The 27,537-nt window shown below is 50.7% G+C and overlaps 1 protein-coding gene across 1 annotated transcript; it reads right to left on the bottom strand.

Annotated features, from left to right (window-relative positions):
- Positions 1-24,351: 24,351 nt before the first annotated feature.
- LOC100281992 (uncharacterized) lies at positions 24,352-26,244 on the bottom strand. The gene is made up of 4 exons (NM_001154907.1): positions 25,879-26,244; positions 24,992-25,070; positions 24,779-24,896; positions 24,352-24,565 (listed from the first exon to the last, which is right to left on the bottom strand). Exons 1-4 carry the CDS (start codon positions 26,126-26,128, stop codon positions 24,506-24,508), a joined length of 507 nt encoding a protein of 168 aa, NP_001148379.1. The 5' UTR covers positions 26,129-26,244; the 3' UTR covers positions 24,352-24,505.
- Positions 26,245-27,537: the final 1,293 nt, after the last annotated feature.

Below are 27,537 nucleotides of genomic sequence, written 5' to 3'. Positions count from 1 at the left end.
CGCGTACAGTAGCTTCTGGATTTGCGGGTAGCGGATTTTGGTCTCGAACAGTACTTCACTGATGAAGTAGACCGGCCTCTGGACGGGCAATGCATGCCCCTCTTCTCGTATCTCAACCACGATCGCAGCACTGACCACCTGAGTGGTAGCGGCGACGTAGATCAAGAGGGCTTCTCCGGCGGCGGGGGGCACCAAGATGGGCGCGCTGGTAAGGAGCGCCTTTAGGTTCCTGAGGGCTTCCTCGGCCTCGGGGGTCCAAGTGAAGCGCTCGGTCTTCCTCAAGAGGCGGTATAGAGGTAGGCCTCTTTCACCGAGGCGCGAGATGAAACGGCTCAGGGCCGCAAGACATCCCATGACCCTCTGTACTCCTTTCAAGTCCTTGATGGGGCCCATGTTGGTGATGGCCACGATTTTCTCCGGGTTGGCCTCGATGCCCCGCTCGGAGACGACAAACCCCAGGAGCATGCCTCGGGGGACTCCGAAGACACACTTCTCGGGATTGAGTTTTACGCCTTTCGTCTTGAGACACCGGAATGTCGTTTCAAGGTCGGAAAGGAGGTCGGAGGCTTTCCTCGTCTTGACTACGATGTCATCGATGTAAGCCTCGACCGTTCGACCAATGTGCTCTTCGAACACGTGGTTCATGCACCTTTGGTATGTCGCACCCGCATTCCTCAAACTGAATGGCATAGTAACGTAGCAGTACATGCCAAAGGGTGTGATGAAAGAAGTCGCGAGCTGGTCGGACTCTTTCATCCTGATTTGGTGATACCCTGAGTAGGCATCGAGGAAAGACAGGGTTTCACACCTAGCAGTGGAATCCACGATTTGATTGATGCGAGGCAGAGGGTAGGGAACCTTCGGACATGCTTTGTTTAGACCAGTGTAGTCTACACACATCCGCCATTTCCCTCCTTTCTTTCTCACAAGCACAGGGTTGGCAAGCCATTCGGGATGGAATACCTCTTTTATGAACCCTGCAGCCATCAGCTTGTGGATCTCCTCGCCTATGGCTCTGCGCTTTTCTTCGTCGAATCGGCGCAGAGGCTGCTTCATGGGTCGGGCTCCAGCTCGGATATCCAGCGAGTGCTCGGCGACATCCCTCGGTATGCCAGGCATGTCCGAGGGACTCCACGCAAAAACTTTGGCGTTCGCGCGGAGAAAGTCGATGAGCACTGCTTCCTATTTGGGGTCGAGCTCGGAGCCGATCCGTACCTGCTTGGAGGCGTCGTTGTTGGGGTCGAGAGGGACAGACTTGACCATCTCAGCTGGCTCGAAGTTGCCAGCGTGGTGCTTCGCATCTGGCGCCTCCTTGGAGAGGCTCTCCAGGTCGGCGATGAGGGCCTCGGATTCGGCGAGGGCCTCGGCGTACTCCACGCACTCCACGTCGCATTCGTACGCGTGTCGGTACGTGGAGCCGATGGTGATGACCCCGTTGGGGCCCAGCATCTTGAGCTTGAGGTAGGTGTAGTTGGGGACGGCCATGAACTTGGCGTAGCATGGCCTCCCCAGCACTGCGTGGTAGGTTACTCGGAACCCGACCACCTCGAACGTGAGGGTTTCCTTTCGGAAGTTGGAGGGAGTCCCGAAGCAGACGGGCAAATCGAGTTGCCCAAGGGGTTGGACGCGTTTCCCGGGGATGATCCCGTGAAAAGGCGCCGCGCCGGCCCGGATCGAGGATAGATCGATCTGCAGGAGCCCGAGGGTCTCGGCATAGATGATGTTGAGGCTGCTGCCTCCGTCCATGAGGACCTTGGTGAGCCTGACGTTGCCGATGACGGGATCGACAACGAGCGGGTACTTCCTTGGGCTCGGCACGCGGTCGGGGTGGTCGCCCTTGTCGAAGGTGATGTGCTTGTCGGACCAGTCTAGGTAGACTTGAGAGCACCTAGAGGGGGGGGGGGTGAATAGGTGATCCTATAAAAACTTGAAACTTAATCCGCAAAACTTGATTAGGAGTTAGCACGAATAAGCCAAGTGGCTAGAGAGGAGAACTTGCACAACACGATAACCACAAAGATATCAACACAGAGATGGCACGATGGTTTATCCCGTGGTTCGGCCAAGTCCAACACTTGCCTACTCCACGTTGTGGCGTCCCAATGGACGAGGGTTGCAATCAACCCCTTTCAAGCGGTCCAAAGACCCACTTGAATACCACGATGTTTTGCTTTCACTTTACTATATCCCGCTTGCGAGGAATCTCCACAAATTGGAGCCGCTCGCCCTTACACTTTGAAGTTCACAAAGAAGCACGGAGTAAGGGAGGGATGAGCAACACACACAAGACACGAAATCAGAGTACCAACACGCACACAAGTCGCAACAAGAGCTCACAACACAACTTAGCGAGTTCACAACTCAAATGGAGCTCTAATTGCTATCGTAAAGAATCAAATGTGCGAAATCGAAGTCTTGGTGCTTAGGAATGCTTAGAGAATTCTTGGTGTACTCCTCCATGCGCCTAGGGGTCCCTTTTATAGCCCCAAGGCAGCTAGGAGCCGTTGAGTGCATTCCAGGAAGGCAATTCTTGCCTTCTGTCGCCTGCACCACCGGACAGTCCGGTGCACCACCGGACAGTCCGGTGCACCACCGGACACTGTCCGGTGCGGATCTCCTTCCTTATTTGGCGAAGCCGACCGTTGGCGCTTTGGAGCCGTTGGCGCACCGGACACTGTCTGGTGCCCCCTTCCGACCGTTGGCTCGACCACGTGTCTCGCGCGGATCGCGCGGCCGACCGTTGGCTCACCGGACAGTCCAGTGCACACCAGACAGTCTGGTGAATTATAGCCGTACGCCGTTAATCACTTCCCTAGAGCAGCAAGTTCGTCTGAGCCAGCCTGGCGCACCGGACACTGTCCGGTGCACCACCGGACACTGTCCGGTGCACCCAGACAGAGTTGACTTTGGCTGAACAAAGCCATCTTTAATTTCAACTTGATTTTTCCTGTTTCCAGCACTTAGACACAATACATTAGTCTCTAAAACAATGTACTAAGTCTGAGAAACATACCTTTATACTTGATTTGTACTTTGTCCACCATTTAATACTTAGGCACTTGTGTTGGACACTAAATCACCAAAATACTTAGAAATGGCCCAAGGGCACATTTCCCTTTCAATCTCCCCCTTTTGGTGATTTATGCCAACACAACATAAAGCAAGTAGAACAAGTGCAAAATCATTTCAAATAAGAACTTAAGATTGTTTTGATTCAAATTTGACATATATGGATCATTCTTTGCCACCACTTGGTTTGTTTTTGCAAATCAAACTCAATTTCCTATCTCTAAGTCAAACACACTTGTTGAATCATAAAGAGAGATATTTCAAGAGAAATTGATCAAAGATTCAAAAACTCCCCCTTTTTTATAATTAAGCCTTCTCCCCCCAAGAGACCAACTTTGGACAATAAGAGACAAACAAGAGTATTTTGACACACAAAAACTCTAACTCTACTTTTTCAAAATTCTCAAGTGGTAGCTGATCCATTTCTTGCTTTGGCCTTATTTTCTCCCCCTTTGGCATCAAGCACCAAAACGGGATCAATTTTGGCCCTTTAACCCCATTGCCTCACCAAAATCTTCAACTAAGAGTAAAAAGGCAATAAGAGTACAAGGATGAACTTGGAATAAGTTACTCTTTTATCGGAGTGCAGTGGAAGTCTTGCATGGTCCAAGTCCACCTTTTCCTTTCAATCCATCTTGGAGGCTAAATTAAGCAAACTCAAGCACACAGTTAGTCTCAAAGGGTCAAGTTGTAGCACATCTCCCCCTAAATGTGTGCATCACTTGCAAAAGGACTTGTGAGGTCCGGGGAGTGTTTGTACAACTTGAGCACCATAAATGAACAACAAAATGCATTAAGGAACATGATCAAGGCATAAAACATATGTATGCTATAAATCAATCCAAGTTCCGCGAATCTAAGACATTTAGCTCACTACGCAACTTGCAAAAGGTCTGCTCATCTAAAGGCTTGGTAAAGATATCGGCTAGCTGGTTCTCGGAGCTAACATGAAACACTTCGATATCTCCCTTTTGCTGGTGGTCTCTCAAAAAGTGATGTCGGATGTCTATGTGCTTTGTGCGGCTGTGTTCAACAGGATTATCCGCCATGCGGATAGCACTCTCATTATCACATAGGAGTGGGACTTTGCTCAGATTGTAGCCAAAGTCCCGGAGGGTTTGCCTCATCCAAAGTAGTTGCGCGCAACACTGTCCTGCGGCAACGTACTCGGCCTCAGCGGTGGATAGGGCAACGGAAGTTTGTTTCTTAGAACTCCAAGACACCAGGGGCCTTCCTAAGAATTGGCACGTCCCCGATGTACTCTTCCTATCGACCTTACATCCAGCATAGTCGGAGTCTGAATATCCAATCAAGTCAAAGGTAGACCCCTTTGGATACCAGATCCCGAAGCAAGACGTAGCGACTAAATATCTAAGAATTCGCTTCACCGCCACTAAGTGACATTCCCTTGGATCGGATTGAAACCTAGCACACATGCATATGCTAAGCATAATATCCGGTCTACTAGCACATAAATAAAGTAAAGACCCTATCATAGACCGGTATGCCTTTTGATCAACGGACTTACCTCCTTTGTTGAGGTCGGTGTGTCCGTCGGTTCCCGTTGGAGTCTTTGCGGGCTTGGCGTCCTTCATCCCAAACCGCTTGATCAAGTCTTGCGTGTACTTCGTTTGGGAGATGAAGGTCCCATCCTTGAGTTGCCTCACTTGGAACCCAAGGAAATAGCTTAACTTGCCCATCATCGACATCTCAAACTTTTGAGTCATCACCCTGCTAAACTCTTCACAAGACTTTTGATTAGTAGAACCAAATATTATGTCATCGACATAAATTTGGCACACAAAAAGATCACCATCACAAGTCTTAGTAAAAAGAGTTGGATCAGCTTTCCCAACCTTGAAAGCATTAGCAATTAAAAAGTCTCTAAGGCATTCATACCATGCTCTTGGGGCTTGCTTAAGTCCATAGAGCGCCTTAGAGAGCTTACACACGTGGTCGGGGTACCGTTCATCCTCGAAGCCAGGGGGTTGCTCCATGTACACCTCCTCCTTGATTGACCCGTTGAGGAAAACGCTCTTCACATCCATTTGGAACAACCTGAAAGAATGGTGAGCGGCATATGCTAGCAAAATGCGAATGGACTCTGGCCTAGCCACAGGAGCAAAAGTCTCCTCAAAGTCCAAACCTGCGACTTGGGCATAACCTTTTGCCACAAGTCTAGCCTTGTTCCTTGTCACCACCCCGTGCTCGTCTTGTTTGTTGCGAAACACCCACTTGGTTCCCACAACATTTTGCTTGGGACGAGGCACCAGTGTCCAAACTTCATTTCTCTTGAAGTTATTGAGCTCCTCTTGCATGGCCAACACCCAGTCCGGATCTAGCAAGGCCTCCTCTACCCTGAAAGGCTCAATAGAAGAGACAAAGGAGTAATACTCACAAAAATTAACTAATCGAGATCGAGTAGTTACTCCCTTGCTAATGTCACCCAAAATTTGGTCGACGGGATGATCCCTTTGAATTAGCGCTCGGACTTGAGTTGGAGGTGCCGGTTGTGCTTCTTCCTCCATTACTTGATCATCTTGTGCTCCCCCTTGATCACACGCCTCCTCTTGATGAACCTGTTCATCTTCTTGAGTTGGGGGATGCACCATTGTTGAGGAAGAAGGTTGATCTTGCTCCTTTTGTTCCATTGGCCTCACATCTCCAATCGCCATGGTGCGCATTGCGGCTGTTGGAACGTCTTCTTCATCTACATCATCAAGATCAACAACTTGCTCTCTTGGAGAGCCATTAGTCTCATCAAATACAACGTCGCTAGAGACTTCAACCAAACCCGTTGATTTGTTGAAGACCCTATACGCCTTTGTATTTGAGTCATAACCTAACAAAAACCCTTCTACGGCTTTGGGAGCAAATTTGGAATTCCTACCCTTCTTCACTAGAATGTAGCATTTACTCCCAAAAACTCGAAAATACGAAACATTGGGTTTGTTACCGGTTAGTAGCTCATACGAAGTCTTCTTGAGGAGGCGATGAAGGTAGACCCGGTTGATGGCGTGGCAAGCCGTGTTCACGGCTTCCGACCAAAAGCGCTCGAGGGTCTTGAACTCTCCAAGCATCGTCCTCGCCATGTCTATAAGCGTCTTGTTCTTCCTCTCTACCACACCATTTTGCTGTGGTGTGTAGGGAGCGGAGAACTCGTGCTTGATTCCTTCCTCCTCAAGATACTCCTCCACTTGAAGGTTCTTGAACTCGGACCCATTGTCGCTTCTTATCTTCTTCACCTTGAGCTCAAACTCGTTTTGAGCTCTCCTTAGGAAGCGCTTGAGGGTCCCTTGGGTTTCAGATTTATCCTGCAAAAAGAATACCCAAGTGAAGCGGGAAAAATCATCAACTATAACAAGACCATACTTACTTCCTCCTATGCTTAGATAGGCGACGGGTCCGAAGAGGTCCATATGAAGTAACTCCAGGGGTCTTGATGTTGTCATCACATTTTTGGCATGATGAGAGCTTCCCACCTGTTTCCCTGCTTGACAAGCTGCACAAGGTCTATCTTTTTCGAAAGTAACATTAGTTAGACCTATCACGTGTTCTCCCTTTAGAAGCTTGTGAAGGTTATTCATCCCTACATGTGCTAAGCGGCGATGCCACAGCCAGCCCATGCTAGTCTTAGCAATTAAGCATGCATCTAGACCGGCCTCCTCTTTTGCAAAATCAACTAAATAGAGTTTGCCGTCTAATACACCCTTAAAAGCTAATGAACCATCACTTCTTCTAAAGACAGACACATCTACATTTGTGAATAGACAATTATATCCCATATTACATAATTGACTTACGGATAGCAAATTATATCCAAGCGACTCAACTAAGAATACATTAGAAATAGAGTGCTCATTTGAGATTGCAATCTTGCCTAAGCCTTTAACCTTGCCTTGGTTCCCATCACCGAATATGATTGAATCTTGGGGATCCTTGTTCTTGACGTAGGAAGAGAACATCCTCTTTTCCCCCGTCATATGGTTTGTGCATCCGCTGTCGACAATCCAGCTTGATCCCCCGGATGCATAAACCTGCAAGGCAATTTTAGGCTTGGGTCTTAGGTACCCAACTCATGTTGGGTCCTACAAGGTTAGTACAAATAGCCTTAGGGACCCAAATGCAAGTTTTATCTCCCTTTCATTTTGCCCCTAATTTTCTAGCAATTATCTTCCTATCCTTTCTACAAATAGCAAAGGAAGCATTTAAAGCATGATAAATTGTAGAAGGTTCACTATTTGTTTTCCTAGGCACATGAACAACATTTCTTCTAGGCATGTTATTAATAACATTTCTCCTAGCTAAGTTTCTATCATGCATAATAGAGGAGCTAGAAGCAACCATGGCATGAGAATCAAAATCATTACAACTTCTATAGCCATTTCTAGAATGTCTCCTATCATGATACATGAAGGCATGGTTCTTTTGAGCACTACTAGCCATAGGGGCCTTCCCTTTCTCCTTGGTGGAGATGGAAGCCTTTTGGCTTGTTAAGTTCTTGACTTCCCTCTTGAAGCCAAGACCATCCTTAATTGAGGGGTGTCTACCAATCGTGTAGGCATCCCTTGCAAATTTTAGCTTGTCAAATTCACTCTTGCTAGTCTTAAGTTGAGCATTAAGACTAGCCACTTCATCATTTAATTTAGAAATGCAAGCTAGGTGTTCACTACAAGCATCAACATTAAAATCTTTGCACCTATTGCAAATTATAACATGTTCTACACAAGAGTTAGATTTATTTGCTACTTCTAGTTTAGCATTTAAATCATCATTAACACCTTTTAGAGTAGAAATGGTTTCATGACAAGTAGATAGTTCACAAGAAAGCATTTCATTCCTTTTAACCTCTAGAGCAAGAGAATTTTGTGCACTAACAAATTTATCATGCTCTTCATACAAAAGATCCTCTTGCTTTTCTAATAACATATTCTTATCATTCAAGGCATCAATTAATTCATTAATTTTATCTACCTTGGTTCTATCTAGGCCTTTGAATAAACATGAATAATCTATTTCATCATCATCACTAGACTCATCCTCACTTGAAGAAGCATAAGTACTAGTATTACAAGTGCTTACCTTCTTTTCCCTTGCCATGAGGCAAGTGTGATGCTCGTTGGGGAAGAGGGATGACTTGTTGAAGGCGGTGGCGGCGAGTCCTTCGTTGTCGGAGTCGGACGAGGAGCAATCCGAATCCCACTCCTTTCCAAGATGTGCCTCGCCCTTCGCCTTCTTGTAGTTCTTCTTCTTTTCCCACTTTCCACTCTTCTTTTCCTGGTCACTATCATTATCGGGACAATTTGCGATAAAATGACCAATCTTACCACATTTGAAGCAGGAGCGCTTCCCCTTCGTCTTGTTCTTGTTGGGGTGCTCCTTGCGACCCTTTAGCGCCGTCTTGAACCGCTTGATGATGAGGGCCATCTCTTCATCATTAAGCCCGGCCGCCTCAACTTGCGCCACCTTGCTAGGTAGTGCCTCCTTGCTCCTTGTTGCCTTGAGAGCAATAGTTTGAGGCTCTTGGATTAGACCATTTAATGCATCGTCGACGTATCTAGCCTCCTTGATCATCATCCGCTCGCTTACGAACTTTCCAAGGATCTCCTCGGGCGTCATCTTCATGTACCTAGGATTCTCACGAATATTGTTCACAAGATGTGGATCAAGGACGGTAAAGGACCTTAGCATTAGGTGGACAACGTCGTGGTCCATCCATCGCGTGCTTCCATAGCTCCTTATCTTGTTGACGAGGGTTTTGAGCCTGTTGTATGTCTGGGTTGGCTCCTCCCCTCTTATCATCGCGAATCTCCCAAGTTCGCCTTCCACCAACTCCATCTTGGTGAGCATGGTGACGTCGTTCCCCTCATGTGAGATCTTGAGGGTGTCCCAGATCTGCTTGGCATTGTCCAAGCCGCTCACCTTATGATACTCGTCCCTGCACAATGAGGCTAACAACACAGTAGTAGCTTGTGCATTTTTATGAATCTGTTCATTAATAAACAAAGGACTATCTGAGCTATCAAATTTCATTCCACTCTCTACTATCTCCCATATACTAGGATGGAGAGAGAACAAGTGACTATGCATTTTGTGACTCCAAAATCCGTAGTCCTCTCCATCAAAATGAGGAGGTTTACCAAGTGGAATGGAGAGTAAATGAGCATTGGTACTTTGAGGAATACGAGAATAATCAAAAGAGAAGTTTGAATTAACCGTCTTCTTATTCTCGTAGACGTTGTCGTCGTCCTTTTGGGAAGAAGAGGACTCGTCGCTGTCGTCGTAGTAGACGATCTCCTTGATGCGCCTCGTCTTCTTCTTCTTCCCATCTCTTCGTTTGTGGCCCGAGCCCGAGTCAGTAGGCTTGTCATCTTTAGGATCGTTGACGAAGGACTCCTTCTCCTTATCGTTGACCACCATCCCCTTGCCCCTAGGATCCATCTCTTCGGGCGGTTAGTCCCTTTCTTGAAGAGAACGGCTCCGATACCAATTGAGAGCACCTAGAGCGGGGGTGAATAGGTGATCCTGTAAAAACTTGAAACTTAATCCGCAAAACTTGACTAGGAGTTAGCACGAATAAGCCAAGTGGCTGGAGAGGAGAACTTGCACAACACGATAACCACAAAGATATCAACACAGAGATGGCACGGTGGTTTATCCCGTGGTTCGGCCAAGTCCAACACTTGCCTACTCCACATTGTGGCATCCCAATGGACGAGGGTTGCAATCAACCCCTTTCAAGCGGTCCAAAGACCCACTTGAATACCACAGTGTTTTGCTTTCACTTTACTATATCCCGCTTGCGAGGAATCTCCACAAATTGGAGCCTCTACCCCTTACACTTTGAAGTTCACAAAGAAGCACGGAGTAAGGGAGGGATGAGCAACACACACAAGACACGAAATCAGAGTACCAACACGCACACAAGTCGCAACAAGAGCTCACAACACAACTTAGCGAGTTCACAACTCAAATGGAGCTCTAATTGCTATCGCAAAGAATCAAATGCGCGGAATCGAAGTCTTGGTGCTTAGGAATGCTTAGAGAATTCTTAGTGTACTCCTCCATGCGCCTAGGGGTCCCTTTTATAGCCCCAAGGCAGCTAGGAGCCGTTGAGTGCATTCCAGGAAGGCAATTCTTGCCTTCTGTCGCCTGGCGCACCGGACAGTCCGATGCACCACCGGACACTATCCGGTGCGGATCTCCTTCCTTATTTGGCGAAGCCGACCGTTGGCGCTTTGGAGCCATTGGCGCACCGGACACTGTCCGGTGCACACCGGACAGTTCGGTGCCCCCTTCCGACCGTTGGCTCGACCACGTGTCTCGCGCGGATCGCGCGGCCGACCGTTGGCTCACCGGACAGTCCGGTGCACACCGGACAGTCCGGTGAATTATAGCCGTACGCCGTTAATCACTTCCCGAGAGCAACAAGTTCGCCTGAGCCAGCCTGGCGCACCGGACACTGTCCGGTGCACCACCGGACAGTCCGGTGCACCCAGACAGAGTTGACTTTGACTGAACAAAGCCATGTTTAATTTCAACTTGATTTTTCCTGTTTCCAGCACTTAGACACAATACATTAGTCTCTAAAACAATGTACTAAGTCTGAGAAACATACCTTTATACTTGATTTGTACTTTGTCCACCATTTAACACTTAGGCACTTGTGTTGGACACTAAATCACCAAAATACTTAGAAATGGCCCAAGGGCACATTTCCCTTTCAAGACTGGTGCCGCCACCTTTACCGAGCAGACCTCCCGGCGCTCTTGCTTGCGGTGCCGAGCCGAGGCGTTCGCCACATGCCCACCGTAGATTATGAAGCAGTCGTGGACCTCGGGGAACTCCTCTGCCTTGTGATCCTCCTTTTTGTCGTCGTTGTGGGCTCGGCCACCTTCCGCCGGTGGCCCGGCCTTGTGGAAGTAGCGCCGAAGCATGACGCATTCCTCAAGGGTGTGCTTGACGGGACCCTGATGATAGGGGCATGACTCCTTGAGCATCTTGTCGAACAGGTTGGCGCCTCCGGGAGGCTTCCGAGGGTTCCTGTGCTCGGCGGCGGCGACAAGGTCCACGTCGGCGGCGTCGCGTTTCGCTTGCGACTTCTTCTTGCCCTTCTTCCTCGCGCCGCACTGAGCGGACGTCTCGGGGACGTCTTCCGGCTGGCGCCCCTGAGGCTGCTTGTCCTTCCGGAAGATGGCCTCGACTGCCTCCTGCCCAGAGGCGAACTTGGTGGCGATGTCCATCAGCTCGCTCGCCCTGGTGGGAGTCTTGCGACCCAGCTTGCTCACCAGGTCACGACAAGTGGTGCCGGCGAGGAACGCGCCGATGACATCTGAGTCGGTGATGTTGGGCAGCTCGGTGCGCTACTTCGAAAATCGTCGGATGTAGTCCTGCAGGGACTCTCCCGGCTGCTGGTGGTAGCTTCGGAGATCCCAGGAGTTCCCAGGGCGCACGTATGTGCCCTGGAAGTTGCCGATGAAGGCTTTGACCAGGTCGTCCCAGTTGGAGATCTGCGCAGGAGGCAGATGCTCCAGCCAGGCTCGGGCGGCGTCGGAGAGGAACAGATGAAGGTTGCGGATGATGAGGTTGTCATCGTCCGTTCCACCCAGCTGGCAGGCCAGCCGGTAGTCCGTGAGCCACAGTTCCGGCTTTGACTCCCCCGAGTACTTGGTGATAGTAGTCGGGGTTCGGAACCGGGTCGGGAACAGCGCCCGTCGTATGGCTCGGCTGAAAGCTCGCGGACCGGGTGGTTCGGGCGAGGGGCTCCGATCCTCCCCGCTGTCGTAGCGTCCCCCACGCCTGGGGTGGTAGCCTCGGCGCACCCTCTCGTCGAGGTGGGCTCGACGGTCGCGGCGGTGGTGCTCGTTGCCGAGGCGACCCGGGGCCGCAGGCGCTGAGTTCCGCGTTTGCCCGGTGTGGACCGAGGCTTCCCGCATGAATCGGGAAGTCGCGGCGCGATGCTCCGGGGGGTATCCCTGCCTTCGGGAGGCAGAGCTTTCGGCCCGTCGGACCGCGGCATCTTCCAGGAGATTTTTGAGCTCTCCCTGGATACGCCGCCCCTCGGTGGTGGATGGTTCCGGCATCGCTCGGAGTAGTATCGCTGCTGCAGCCAGGTTCTGGCCGACCCCACTGAAAGTCGGGGGTAGCCTCGCCCTGGCATCGTCGGCGATGCGGTGCTGGACGTCCTGGGCCAAGTGACGCGCTTCTCCGGCCGGTGCTCGGCCTGCCCACTCCTGCCCGATATTTTGCCGAAGCTGCACAAGTTGTCCTGCTTCCTCGTCGAGCCTGGCCTGTACCTCGCGGATTTGCTCGAGTTGTGCGTCCTGACCCCCCGTAGGGACTGGGACCACAGCTAGCTCCCGAAGGATGTCAACGCGAGGCGCAGGCCTAGGGGGGTCACCGTCCTCCGGCATACCAAGATGGTTGCCTTCGTCAAGACCCCCTAGATCGACGTGGAAGCATTCGCGACTTGGGCCACAGTCCTTGTCGCCGAGGCTGTGGCTGCTATCGGAGCAATCAGAGAGGCAGTAGTCACATGCGGTCATGAAGTCCTGCATGGCACTGGGGTTATTGAGCCCGGAGAAATCCCAACCAGAGTCAGGCTCGTCATCTTCCTCGGAACCTAGAGGCCCGTAGGTCGAGACAGCCGTCAGCCGGTCCCAGGGTGACCGCATATGATACCCCGAAGGGTTTGGACACGCCTTTACGAAAGCGTCCACCGAAGCGGGGTCGCTTGGTGGGTCGCAGCTGGATCTAAAAGGCATAGAATGGGAAACGGACGGTACCTCTTGATCGACGGGTGGTGACGAAGTCGCGTCAGGGACGGGCTGCACCGTTGTCTCAGGTACGAGGCTAACGCCCAGCATGTCCTTCACGAGCGTGCTGGCGTCGTCCGTCTGCTTGGAGTTGGCGTGTTGCGGGGAAACGGCGCTCGTCTTCGTCTCAGACGCGAGGTCGACGCCTGATGTGTCCCCCGCTGGGGCGTCGGCGCCGTCGACTCGCTCGACAGCCGACGAGGTGCTGCCTCCTGCTTGGCCATGCCTGCCCCGCCTCCTCCTCCGTCGGCGGGGAAGGCGACGGGACAGACCCGGATGTTGCTCTTCCGCCACGAGGGGAAGACGTCGTCGATTCCGCTGCCAACGGGCGGGCTGACGGCCGCCATTGTCGTTGTCGCGCGGCGGAGGAAGGAGTATCATGTCGTAGCTGCCGTCGAGGGACATGAACATCAGACTCCCGAAACGAAGCATCGTCCCGGGTTGAAGAGGTTGCTGGAGACTATCCATCTGGAGCTTGACAGGAAGCTGTTCGTCAACACGCAGCAGGCCCCTACCTGGCGCGCCAACTGTCGGCGTTTCGACCCCGGGGGGTCCCTGGACCGACGAGTAAATTGTCGCCTCGTGTCCCAGCCCAGATGGGTCGGCGCGAGACGGAGCACAAAGGGGGGGAGAAACGACAAAGGGGAAACCCGCGACTTCGTGTTGTCCTGTGCCCAGGTCGGGTGCGCTTGCAGTAGGGGGGTTACAAGCGTCCGCGTGGGAGAGAGAGAGGGAGCCTTGTGCGTCGGTCCGTTCTCCCGCGCGGCCAACCTTCTTGTACGAGAGCCCTGGACCTTCTTTTTATAGGCGTAAGGAGAGGGCCCAGGTGTACAATGGGGGGTGTAGCAGTGTGCTAACGTGTCTAGCAGAGAGGAGCTAGAGCCCTAAGTACATGCCGTCGTGGCAGCCGGAGAGGTTTTGGCGCCCTGTTCATGTGATGTCGTGGCCGTCGGAGGAGTGCTTGAGCCTCGTGGAAGTACAACTGTCGGGGCTGTTGGATCCTTGCTGACGTCTCCTTGCTTCCGTAAGGGGCTGAGAGCCGTCGTCGTCATGGAGCACGCGAGGCGTCATCATTACTTGTTTACCGGGGCGAGCCAGATGGGACGCCGGTCTTGTTCCCCGTAGCCTGAGCTAGCTAGGGGTAGGGTAATGATGGCCTTCCCTATGACGTGGCGGGTCCGAGCCCGAGGTTGGGCGAGGCGGAGGCTCCTCCGAGGTCGAGGTCGAGTCTGGGCCCAAGGGTCGGGTGAGGCGGAGACCGTCATCCGAGGTCGAGACTGAGTCCGAGCCCTGGGGTCGGGCGAGGCAGAGTTCGTCTTCCGAGGTCGAAGCTGAGTCCGAGCCCTGGGGTCGGGCGAGGCGGAGTCCGTCTTCCGAGGTTGAGGCTGAGTCCGAGCCATGGGTCGGGCGAGGCGGAGTCCGTCTTCCGAGGTCGAGGCTGAGTCCGAGCCCTGGGTCGGGCGAGGCGGAGCTTCCTATGGCGCCGGAGGCTGGACTTAGCTGCTGTCAGCCTCACTCTGTCGAGTGGCACAGCAGTCGGAGCGGGGCAGGCAGTGCTGTTTTCCTGTCAGGTCGGTCAGTGGAGCGGCGAAGTGACTGCGGTCTCTTCGGCTCTGTCGACTGAGGAGCGCGCATCAGGATAAGGTGTCAGTCGATCCTTGCATTAAATGCCCCTACGATACGGTCGGTCGGCGTGGCGATCTGGCCAAGGTTGCTTCTCCGCGAAGCCTGGGCCTCGGGCGAGCCGAAGGTGCGTCCGTTGCTTGAGGGGACCCTCGGGCGAGACGTGAATCCTCCTGGGTCGACTGCCCTTGCCCGAGGCTGGGCTCGGGCGAGGCGAGATCGTGTCCCTCGAGTGGACTGAGCCTTGACCTTAATCGCGCCCATCAGGCCTTTGTGGCTTTGTGCTGATGGGGGTTACCAGCTGAGATTTAGGAGTCTTGGGGGTACCCCTAATTATGGTCCCCGACAATCCCCAAAAAACCCTCGCAAACCGCCGCGAAGATGGCCGCTTGCGCAATGGAGTTGGGGTTGAAGTTATGCAGCTCCACCCCGTAATAGTGCAGGAGCGCCCGCATGAAGCGGCTCGCTGGCACTCCAAACCCCCGCTCATGGAAGGGGATAAAGCTGACCACGTACCCCGGCGGCGAAGTCGGGTCGGCCTCGCTCGGGGCAATCCACTCCGGCTGCGGCCCACCGGAGAGGGGACGGAGCAAACCATCGGCAACAAGGACCTCCAGATCCCCCACGACGACGATGGAGGAGGGCCATGGGTCACGCGGCGGAACGACGGTCACCTTGTCAGCCATCGCGAACGAAGGTGGTGGAGGCGGAGGGGATGAGGTGCGTGGTTTTCTTTCCCCTGGCTATTCTCTTAGGTTGCGGAAACCAAAGCAGAAGGCAAGCGCAAATGGCAGGGTAAAAACCACCGTCGACCCCTCTTCTTGGTATATAAAGGCCCGGGCGAGATCTATTCAAAACTTCGCCCGAACTCGCCGCGAAATCCAAACTCAAAGGCGAAACGCTCGTTCCTCGAACGACTCAAGCACATGCAACGGGTGCCCCGCGAATCGCCCGTCCCGTCGCATTAACTCCTCGGCGGGGCAAGCGACACCTTTAGCAAGCGAAGCGGGCGTCGTTTCACCTCCGCCATGACGACCGCATCAAAAAAGGTGCGCCACATTATTTAAATTCATATCCGTTTTCCCTTCCTCTTTCTCTCTCTTGCTACAGGGACCGAGAAAGGGGATATTTTGAAAAGGATCCTTCCCGGCGAAGGAAACGGGCTCCGAGCCCTCCTACTGATCAGGGGTTCAAAGGTGTAAGGAAAATGGACCCCGGGCCATTTGGCTAATTGAGTTTTGGTGTTTGATGAACAACACAATCCGTGAACTAATAAGTTTTCTAGTGTTTGTGTTTGTGTTTGTAGTTCACAGAATGCGAAGAGAATTGGACTAAGGCAATGAGGATGCAACACCTCAAAAGAAGACATAAAAAGATGCATAGGAGTCCAATACTCAAGAACAAAGAAGCCCGAAGAAATCAGCGAAGAAATCCAAGATAAGGGCTGACAGCCAGCGCCTGGTGGCACACCGAACATTGGTGTCCGGTGTGCACCGGACTGTCCGGTGAGGCACCGGGCAGTCTGCGCAGAGGGGCCACGGTCAGGCGCTCTCTGGCTGTAGCACCGGACTGTCCGGTGTGCACCGGACTGTCCGGTGTGCCAACGGGCAGACGGCAACAGTCGGATCCAACAGTCGACTGCTACAGGCGCCAACGGTCGGCTGACGTGGCGTGCACCGGACATCTACTGTGCAGTGTCCGGTGGTGCACCGGACTGTCCGGTGCACCCGACGACAGAAAGCTGCTGCTTTCTGTCCAACGGCTAGTTTGGGGTGTGGAGGCTATAAATACGACCCCAACCGGCCATTCTCAAGTGTGGGAGCCCAAGCAACATACCAAGGCATATAGTGTACATTTCCAAGAGCTCAAACACCCAAGTGCTTAATAGAATCACTCGGTGATTAGCGTAGGTGCTTTGCGAAGTGCTTAGGTTAGTTAGACCGCTTTAGCGCTTGCTCTAGGTGAACCCTAGTTAGTTGACTGAGTTTTGTAAAACCACACAACCCCTCGGCTCTTGCGTGAGTCGTTGTAATTGTACCGAGTGGGGCGAGAGTCTTGCGAGATCGTGACAACCGCGTTTGTGTCACGGCCGCCACCGTGTACCGGAGGGAACGAGGCCCGCGGCGTTTCAGCCGGAAGCTCGATAGTGGAGACGGCGGGGAGCGTCCGAGAGGAGCCGGAAGCGGAGCACCACTTGCGCGTGGAGAAGGCCCGTGGCTCTCTACGGAGTTACTCGACCGTGGTGCTTGGCCCTCGCGTGGGCTTCCCTTTGCGTAGGGGCACCAACGAGGATTAGTCGGAACCTTGCGTGGTTCCGGATACCTCGGTAAAAATACCGGCGTCATCCACGAGAGTTTGCTTCTCTACTTAGCTCTTTACATTCTGCATTTATATTAAGCATTTAAGTTTCAATCTTATTGTCATACTTATTTAGTGTAGATTGAAACTTAGCCTTTGCGGTAGAGATAGCAACACTTAGACAAAACCGAGTTTGCACATTCTAGTTTTGATTATTTGCATAGGTTTTGCTCTAGGGATTTAATTGTGGCCTAGTCAAGCAAAAGTTTTAGAAGTCCTAATTCACCCCCCCTCTTAGGCGTCACCCGTTTCCTACAAGTGGTATCAGAGCCCGGTTTGGCTCATTTGAAACGCTTTAGCTTCACCGCTAAAAAGAGCCGACGCTTTTTAGAGGAAGGGATGGATACCCATAGGCCACCACACTTTGACGGCACTAACTTCCCATATTATAGTGCTAGAATGGCTTGTTACCTAGAGGCCGTTGATCTAGGTGTTTGGAGAGTCACTCGTGACGGGATGAAACCTCTCAAGAATCCCGAGAAACCCACCACGAGTGAGGAAAAAGAAATTCATTTAAATGCTAGAGCCAAAAATTGCTTGTATGAATCTCTTAGCATGGATATTTTTAATCAAGTATTTACCTTGAGAACTGCTAATGAGATTTGGCTAAAATTACATGAGCTCCATGATGGCACATCCAATGTCCGTGAGCAAAAACATTGCCTAGTCTTAAATGAGTATAATTCTTTTGCTATGAAAGATGATGAGCTTGTTAGAGACATGTATTCTCGCTTGAATCTAATTATCAATGAGCTCAATTCTATTGGCATTAATAAGCTAGGTGATGCGGACATTGTGAGGAAGATTATCTCCCTGCTACCACAACAAAGATATGGGAGCATCATCACCATCCTTCACAACATGGAGGACTTAAGCAACATGACCCCGACCATTGTGATTGGGAAAATCGCGGCCTTTGAGATGTCGCGAAAAATGAGTCGGGGAGAGGAGCCAACTTCCTCAAGACCATATGCTTTTGCATGTGATGAAAGGAAGGGCAAAAAGAAGGCTCCCACTCCAAGTTCCTCAAGTGAAGAAGAGGAAGAAGAAGAAAGTGATGATGATGAAGATAATCAACCATGCACATCATCCTCCGAGGACGAAGAAACGATCCGACGCGTCGGAAAGGTAATGGGGATGATCCGCAAGATTAATCTAATGGGTGTGCCCCTGCAGGTCGAGGATCTTCTCTTTAACATTGACAGGAAAAAGCAAAGGAAGAGAGGATGCTTCGCATGTGGGGAGAAGGGTCACTTCAGGGACAACTGTCCAAATATGGCCAAACCCAAAAAGGAGAGGAGCAAAGGCAAGGCGCTAACAAGTGTTAGAACTTGGGATGATTCTTCAAGTGAAGATGAACCTCCAAGGACACGCAGCCACCGGTCCTCGTCACGATCATCACGGTCATCACACAAATGCCTTATGGCAAGAGGTAACAAAAGCATTCCATCCTCTAGTGATGAAAGTAGTAGTAATGATGAAGGTGAGGGAAAGCCCTCTCTAGATGAGCTTGCGGAAGCCGTAGAATTTTTCCAGGATGTTTGCACTAAGCAAAAAGCTCAACTTAAAACTTTGAAAAATAAGTTGGTTAGCTCTCAAAATGATTACAAAGGTTTGCTAGAAAAATTTGAAACTTTTGCAAACTTAAATAGTGAGCTATCAACTAAAATTGAGCTATTAGAATCTAGTGCTCCATCCACTGCTACCGATGATAGCCTTATTAAAAAGAATGAAAAACTTAAGGCTAAGTTAGCTAGCTCCCAAGAAGCTATTGAAAATTTGCTAGAGAAAATGGAAATTCTTAGCATACACAATAATGAGCTAACTACTAAGCTAGAAAACATTGGTAGCACCCCAGCAGCATCTTTAGTTGAAATATCTGAAATAATTAAGAAAGATGCTTCTACTTCCTGCTTTGATTTAATTGATGATTCTAACCCCTGCAACCAAGTCGTTGTTGAGAATATTGTTGTAAAGACATGTTCGGATGAGGTTGCAAAGGAAAATGAACAATTAAAGCAAGAAGTGGCTCGCCTTGGCAAGGCTTTGTATGACAAGAAAGGCAAAGCCAAACAAATCCGACCTTCACAGGATAACACCACTGCGGGAGTGAACAAGCCTATGGAGGGAGAAACTGTGATTTGTAGACTATGCCACATGGAAGGCCACAAGTCTTTCCAATGCAAGGCGATGATCGGGGATAAACAAAGGCGAAAGCTCAAGCAAAAGCCATCAAGCAAAATCTCCAACACCTACATCAAAAAGGTGAACAAAAAGGATGCTACACCATATTTGATCAAGAAGAAAAAGAACGGAAAAGTGATAGCAATCAAGGCCAACAAGCAAGCCAACAAAGGAAAGGGGGCCAAACGCATCTGGGTGCCAAAGGAGATAATTTCAACCATGAAAAGCACCAAGAAGGTTTGGATCCCGAAAGGGAAGTGAGTGGACCGAAGGTCCCCGAGAAATTTGGAGACTTGGCAAGTTTGGGATGTATATCATGGGATACATCATATTGGATCAAGTTTATTGCCAAGTGGATTAGTGAAAATTTTGGACCCAAATTTCCCACCCATGACTAAGGTAACTAGTTTTATTGTATTTCTCGTTTTTAGATATGCATATCTGTTTACCTTTTATCTAGTTTACCTTTCTTGCCTAGTATTACATTTGTTATGTACTTTTGTTCAAAATCATGCATACTAGGTAAATCATATGGTAGGATTGCTAGCTTTTAAATTCATATACTTAAGCAAACCTACATGGCTTAAAATGTTTATTTAAGCACAGCACATAGCTTCTATATCACTCCATAGTAAATGATGCATCAATTGAAAATGTTGATTTCCACAAGTTGTATCATTTAACTTATATGTGCCAAAGTTCGGATTATAGATAATTTGCCCCTCTTGATATCAAATCAAAGTGCATGTCTCCTACAAGTAGTCAAAACTTGTATGCACACCTTTAGGGGGAGGTTACTCTATAATCTAACACTTTGAGACTAACACCTTTTCAAGTCTATTTCATGTGATAGTCTCATTGTAAGGAAAATGAAGTCCCCGGAGAAAGACAACAATCTTCCACTGCAAAATCTCCAAGAACTCTCATGTCTCTCAAGCTCGCCATTGATCTTCAATTGGTATCTTTTGAGACTACATTCAGTATCATTTACATGTCTTCTCCTAAATTTGATTAGACTATATTTCATATCATATGCTTCCATGTTGCAAAAATGCATAAGTAGTTAACTCATATTCTGTTACCTATGCATAAGGGAAGTTAGTCTTTTCAAATCATGTCTTGCACCTCTAATTTTTCACATGCTTTTTCCTAAGTAGAGCATCTCTGTCAGGGGGAGTATTTCTTCATCTCTAAAGGGGGAGAAAAACTCTTTCTAAAAGAGAATACTCATTTAGGGGGAGTAATCTTTTAAGGACTCCTACAAGTGGTATCATTCACATGGCTTAATTTAATATCCTTCTAGTGATATATTTTGATACAATTCTTGTTGAGGGCAAGCTTTTATTTACTTCCTACATGCTTTTAATGTCTTCCTTTTTCGGTGGTTGATGCCAAAGGGGGAGAAGTTTAGGGACCAAAGCAATGAAAACTATATCAAACACCAAACACCACCAAATTTAAATTTTATATCTACAAATGGTTTTTAAGTGGTTTTGGTTATTTGGTCCAAAAATAGGAAGTAAGTGAATTATGGAGTTAGGGGGAGGCTTAAGTCCATAATTTCACATTGTGGGGTCAATCATGCATCTTAGCAAGTAAAATGCATATTTTCATTCAAATACTTGTATTATTTGCTTGCTTTGGTTGTGTTGTCATCAATCACCAAAAAGGGGGAGATTGTAAGGAAAATGGACCCCGGGCCATTTGGCTAATTGAGTTTTGGTGTTTGATGAACAACACAATCCGTGAACTAATAAGTTTTCTAGTGTTTGTGTTTGTAGTTCACAGAATGCGAAGAGAATTGGACCAAGGAAATGAGGATACAATACCTCAAAAGAAGACATAAAAAGATGCATAGGAGTCCAATACTCAAGAACAAAGAAGCCCGAAGAAATCAGCGAAGAAATCCAAGATAAGGGCTGACAGCCAGCGCCTGGTGGCACACCGGACATTGGTGTCCGGTGTGCACCGGACTGTCCGGTGAGGCACCGGACAGTCTGCGCAGAGAGGCCACGGTCAGGCGCTCTCTGGCTGTAGCACCGGACTGTCCGGTGTGCCAACGGGCAGACGGCAACGGTCGGATCCAACGGTCGACTGCTACAGGCGCCAACGGTCGGCTGACGTGGCGTGCACCGGACATCTACTGTGCAGTGTCCGGTGGTGCACCGGACTGTCCGGTGCACCCGACGACAGAAAGCTGCTGCTTTCTGTCCAACGGCTAGTTTGGGGTGTGGAGGCTATAAATACCACCCCAACCGGCCATTCTCAAGTGTGGGAGCCCAAGCAACATACCAAGGCATATAGTGTACATTTCCAAGAGCTCAAACACCCAAGTGCTTAATAGAATCACTCGGTGATTAGCGTAGGTGCTTTGCGAAGTGCTTAGGTTAGTTAGACCGCTTTAGCGCTTGCTCTAGGTGAACCCTAGTTAGTTGACTGAGTTTTGTAAAACCACACAACCCCTCGGCTCTTGCGTGAGTCGTTGTAATTGTACCGAGTGGGGCGAGAGTCTTGCGAGATCGTGACAACCGCGTTTGTGTCACGGCCGCCACCGTGTACCGGAGGGAACGAGGCCCGCGGCGTTTCAGCCGGAAGCTCGATAGTGGAGACGGCGGGGAGCGTCCGAGAGGAGCCGGAAGCGGAGCACCACTTGCGCGTGGAGAAGGCCCGTGGCTCTCTACGGAGTTACTCGACCGTGGTGCTTGGCCCTCGCGTGGGCTTCCCTTTGCGTAGGGGCACCAACGAGGATTAGTCGGAACCTTGCGTGGTTCCGGATACCTCGGTAAAAATACCGGCGTCATCCACGAGAGTTTGCTTCTCTACTTAGCTCTTTACATTCCGCATTTATATTAAGCATTTAAGTTTCAATCTTATTGTCATACTTATTTAGTGTAGATTGAAACTTAGCCTTTGCGGTAGAGATAGCAACACTTAGACAAAACCGAGTTTGCACATTCTAGTTTTGATTATTTGCATAGGTTTTGCTCTAGGGATTTAATTGTGGCCTAGTCAAGCAAAAGTTTTAGAAGTCCTAATTCACCCCCCCTCTTAGGCGTCACCCGTTTCCTACAAAAGGCTGGCCCCTCGGTAGGGTTCGACGGCCGCCCTAGAGCACTCAGGCTCCGAGCCTATTACTGATCAGGGGTTCAAAGGCTGGCCCCTCGGAAGGGTTCGACAGCCGCTCCAGAGCACTCGGGCTCCGCGCCCATTACTGATAAGGGGTTCGAAGGCTGGCCCCTCGGAAGGGTTCGATAGCTGCCCCAGAGCACGCAGAGTGAGAGATGACTCTGGGTACGTCCGTTACATGGCCAAGGCTCGGGCTACGCTCCCGAGGTACCCTAGGACATTTCCGAGACCAGCAGGAGCGATTTTATAACGGAATCCCACAAGAGGGAGGCATCGAGCCCTCAGACCCTATCGAATGGGTCCGGGTCCGGCAAATCACCTGCAGGTACTTTTGGAGCGCGCCTCTGGGCCACTAGCCGACCCTTATCGAACGGGGCACGGGCGTCCACTTGAGTCACCCATTAGCAACTCACTGGAGACACCATGTTCGGCGCCCTCCGAGGGCAACATGGCGCTTTCCCCCCCTTCCTCCTTGCGGAAAGGCGACGAAGGGGCGTATAATAAAAGTCGAGACAGTCCTTGATCGTCCTCTCGCTCCGTGCAGAGGCTCGGGGGGTGCTCTCGCAACCCGGCTACGACCAAACCGTTGACAGCATCAACAAACCAGCCTAAAAACTCGGAACCTGACCATGCACCCGGGCTACGACCAGGCCGCATGAGGGAACAACAAGGCCGACCGAAGCATCATGAAAAGCATTAAGACCTCAGAGGAGTCAAACCACTCCTCCGAGGCCTCGGGGGCTACACCCGGCGGGTGCGCTCGCGCGCACCCACCGAAACAAAGTATAACCGAGGAAGGCCGGTCCCCTCGCAAAAAAGTGCGGCAAAGCCTCCAAGCGAGTACCAACACTCCCTTTGAGGCTCGGGGGCTACTGTCGGGTACCGTAATTAGGGGTACCCCAACACTCCTAAACACAGCTGGTAACCACCATCAGCACAAGCTGCAAAGACTGATGGACACGGTTCAGGTCGAGGCCTCGCCAACCAAGGGACGCAATCTCGCCTCGCCCGACCCCGGCCTCGGGCGGGAACAGTAGTCCCGGACGAATTCACGCCTCGCCCGAGGGTCTCCTCAGGCAGCGGGCGCACCCTCGGCTCGCCCGAGGCCCAGCTCGGGCAGGCTTCATCGAGAAGCCACCTTGGCCAAATCGCCTCACCAACCGATCGTGTCGCAGGCGCATTCAATGCGAGGATCGCCTGACACCTTATCCTGACACGCGCGCCTCAGTCGGCCAGGTCGAAGTGACCGCAGCCACTTCGCCCTTTCACCGACCGATCTGACAGGGAAACAGCGCCGCTCAACCCGCTCCGACTGCTGTGCCAGCCACCCGGGCAAGGCTGACAACAACAAGTTCAGCCTCGGGCGCAACAGGAAGCTCCGCCTCGCCCGACCTTAGGCCTCGGCCTCGAGAGGAGGTCTCTGCCTCGCCCGACCCCAAGACTCGGCCTCAGCCTCGGCCTCGGGAGGAATCGCGTCCTCGCCCGACCCCGGCCTCGGCCTCAGGAGAAGTCTCCGCCTCGCCCGACCTTGGGCTCGGACCGACCGCGCCACAGGGGATACATCATTACCCTACCCCTAGCTAGCTCAGGCTACGGGGGAACAAGACCGGCGTCCCATCTGGCTCGTCCCGGTAACAGGCAATGATGGCTCCCCGCGTGCGTCCATGACGACGGTGGTTCTCAGCCCCCTACGGAAGCAAAGAGACGTCAGCGGGATCCCAGCAGCACCGCCAGCTGTGCTTCTACAGGGCTCAGGCACTTCTCCGACGGCCACGTTATCTCATACATAGGGCTCTAGCACCTCTCCGACAGCCACGTTGGTATGTACACAGGGCTCAGGCACCTCTCTGCCAGACACGTTAACGCATAAGCTACACCCCCCATTGTACACCTGGACCCTCTTCTTGCATCTATAAAAGGGAGGTTTAGGGCCTTCCTGCGGGAGGGTCGCGCGGAGGGACGAGCAAACGAACAGGCTCACTCTCTCTCTCGCGAACGCTTGTAACCCCTACTACGAGCACACCCTCCTGGTGCGAGATAATACTAGCCGCGTTTTTATCTTGTGTTCCATCTCGCGCCAACCCATTTGGGCAGGGACACACAGCGACAAATTTACTGGTTGGCTCACGGACCCCCTCGGGTCCGAAACGACGACACAAGGTATCTTATCTTATTATATGAAGCAGACGGTGCATTACTACATCTAAAATTTCATTACAAAGTAGAATATGTATGAACATAAGTCATAAGAGCATCTCGATGTCGCTCCACACTTTTAATACACACAGATACTATACAAGTATAAATCCATTGCCTTCTCTGGAAGCAATTCACCACACGTGTGTTCCCTTAGTTACCCCCAGGAATATGGCAACGGCAGCAACAACGGCCTGTCACATCAAATTCGAATCAAAATCAGCTTGATTCAAAATAATGAATTAAGCAAAACAAAATTGATACAACAGCAAAACAATCACATATCCAACAATTTAGTAGTCATGTGTAGTAAACAGTTTGCTCCCGTAGTTCCATGCAGCTCAATCTCAGATTTCAGAGGTGAGATAGACAGCAGGGTTGCATTGTATCAATAGAAATGAACTTACAGCAATTGTGCAAGCAACATATCCTGGTTTCTCTCGGTGGTCATGTACCCGCACGCATATCAGAACGAAAGCCCCAATGTACCATGGAATGGCAGCAAGGAAAAACCCAGCAATGAACCTTGTTGAGGAAGAGAAATGAACTTCGTCAGTAGTGCTGTATTACTTCAGAAAATAAAGGGAAGGGAACACATGTGCAGAGGCAGAGACACTCACAGGCACCAGCCTAAGCCGAGGCCACAACATGGGAGACGCCTCATTCTCACAGGTCTTCCTTCAGCAACAGGACCATAGCCTAAGGGACCAAAAAACCATATGATCATTAACATAGATTTCTATTTTTCATGTTCATCACACATTTATTCGTTATCGCCACATTGTACTCTGTGCAGATTAGCTATGTTCAGTTTGTTGTATGCTTTTAGAAACCAGATGCCATTGACCCATCACAATCAATAATATATCTTTGCTTCCATCATAACACTTTCCAATGTCATGAACACCATCTCAGTCGATGTTACTCCCTCCATTTTAAATTATGAATCGTTTTTGGATTTTCCATGCACATAGCTGTTGCTATGCACCAGAGGATAAGCAAAACGGCTTAAAAATTTAGAACGGATGGACTGGAGTATATTGCTGGTCACAACAACAGTAGCTCTGCCTAAATTTATCAAAACTTCTTTGAAGATTAATTAAAATCAATTAATCCAGTTTTCATTACAATAACTTGCAGCCTAGCAAATAACAAGTGCTAAGGTTCTGAATCGATTCACCGGATTGGAAATCATCAGCGAGCGCATCACAATCGCTTTTGGTCAGTGGATTTAATCTCCGTAGAATAGATGAATTATATGTCCTTTCTAGTTTGCTTCTATAAAAATATCTCCAATTTCACTACCACCATCTCAATCACGGCGCCCCCACCCGCGACGCCCTCCCATCTCCTGCCGTGCCGCTGCCTAAGCCTCGACATGAGATGGCGATGGGAGTGAATACATGTGAATTGCTCACCTCTCTCCGTCATCAGCCAAAGCGTCCCATCAATCACCGTAAGCTAAACAGCAGCAAACAATCTCAGAGACCGAGAAGACCCACCATACCTGGCACGGCCTGGTACCCCTGGGCGTAGTACGTCTCCGCGTGCGCGTACGGCTGTTGCTGGTTGTGGTAGCCGCCGCCGCCGCCGAACCCGGGAGGCGGGGCAGGCTGCGGGAACCCGACGGGAGGATGCCGAGGGCCCTGGAACGTGCCGTACCCGTACTCCTGCGGCGGCTCCGACGGCGGGAGACCGGAGGAGTAGCCCCCGGCCTTTGCGCCGCCACCCTCCTGCTCCTCGTGCCCTCCTCCCATGGGCGATGGGTTCGACGTCCGTTGACGTACGCGAATGCGCTGTGGCGTGTGCGCGTGTCGCGGAAGGAGACCGCGGTGGGATCAGGAAGGACAGTGCTTAGTGAGTCATGATGACTAGGCGACGCCGAGGAAGATGTTGGGAGTTGGGATGGGATGAGCTGGGCTGGGCGCGCTATAGATCAGATGGTGGGCCAAGTAGTGCGTTGGGTCTGTCAGTCTGTGGGCCGAAACGAAGACCCAGACAGCAACGCGTGACGGGTTTCCTTCTCGTGGACACGGCAGCTAGAGCCCATGTGGATGTGGTACTGGTTTCGTGATCATAAGAATCATAAGAATAATCGAGCTCATGTACCTCTGTCAGTCACTTGAGCAATTCTGATCTTCTGGATAACTTGTTGCCTTGGTTCTCCTCGTCTCATTTTTTTTCATTACTAACAAACGTTGCGTGGAATCTAATATATCTTGGAATTCTACGATATACCATTAGTGAGTATAAGCTGTTCTACGAAATGTCAAACATGTATCAAGTGCACCTCAGGCTGTCTCCAACAAGGTTCTGTAAAAAGTTCTGTCCGGCATATTTAGAGGACGACAGTATCCGGTATCCCTCCAGCAGCATGCGCTAAATGAAACAGTAAAATTTACCGTTCGTCTCTCATCCGCTATGTTTGGAGGCTCCTCTATCACTTTAAAGCTGCAGCCCAGCAAGGTGGAAGTAGTACGAGGCGAACTCTAGATGGATGAGACCCATGTGGAGAGTACGATAGGACAGTGATTATAATTAATATAGCTGCTAAATGAAAAATAAAAATATATAGAGGATGCGATATAGAGGACGTTGCTGGAGAGAGTGAAGATATAGAGGACAGAATCTTTTAGAGTGATCTGTAAAGGATAAAGAATATTCTTTTAGGGGATGAAATTTAGAAGATGTTGCTGGAGATAGCCTCACAACTCTTTGTCAAATGTGCATGTTATTTCTATATAACAAACGGACGCAAAGCTCGCTCCTCGAAGCTCCACGTCAGCCTCTTTTTTTATGACCGTTTGATTCTAATCTAACGACAACAAACTGTAGCTACCACCCGCGGACGAGCAGGTTCCAGAACCCTCCTCGCGGCTCGCGCCACACCTCAGTCCGCCCCGTGCGCTCCCGGCCATTCCCAGACGCCGATGAGGAGGACTTCGCCCTCCTCCGCCTCCAATGTCGGCACTGCGTCCCCCTCCTCCCTCGCGCTTCTTCAACGCCACCCACCACTGCGTGGACCTTTCCACCGCACCCTACTCCTCATCCATGACCAGTCCCGCCTCCTACTCCTGCCTCGCGCTTCTTCGACGCCAAGTACCAATAGAAGAAGCAACAGGTGCCCTTCCCTCCGTCACCCACGACGTCGACGCCGACGATGTCG

Source organism: Zea mays, chromosome 8, assembly GCF_902167145.1.
Source record: "Zea mays cultivar B73 chromosome 8, Zm-B73-REFERENCE-NAM-5.0, whole genome shotgun sequence".
Taxonomy (NCBI): Eukaryota; Viridiplantae; Streptophyta; class Magnoliopsida; order Poales; family Poaceae; genus Zea; species Zea mays.
This window is presented reverse-complemented; position numbering and strand designations above follow the sequence as displayed.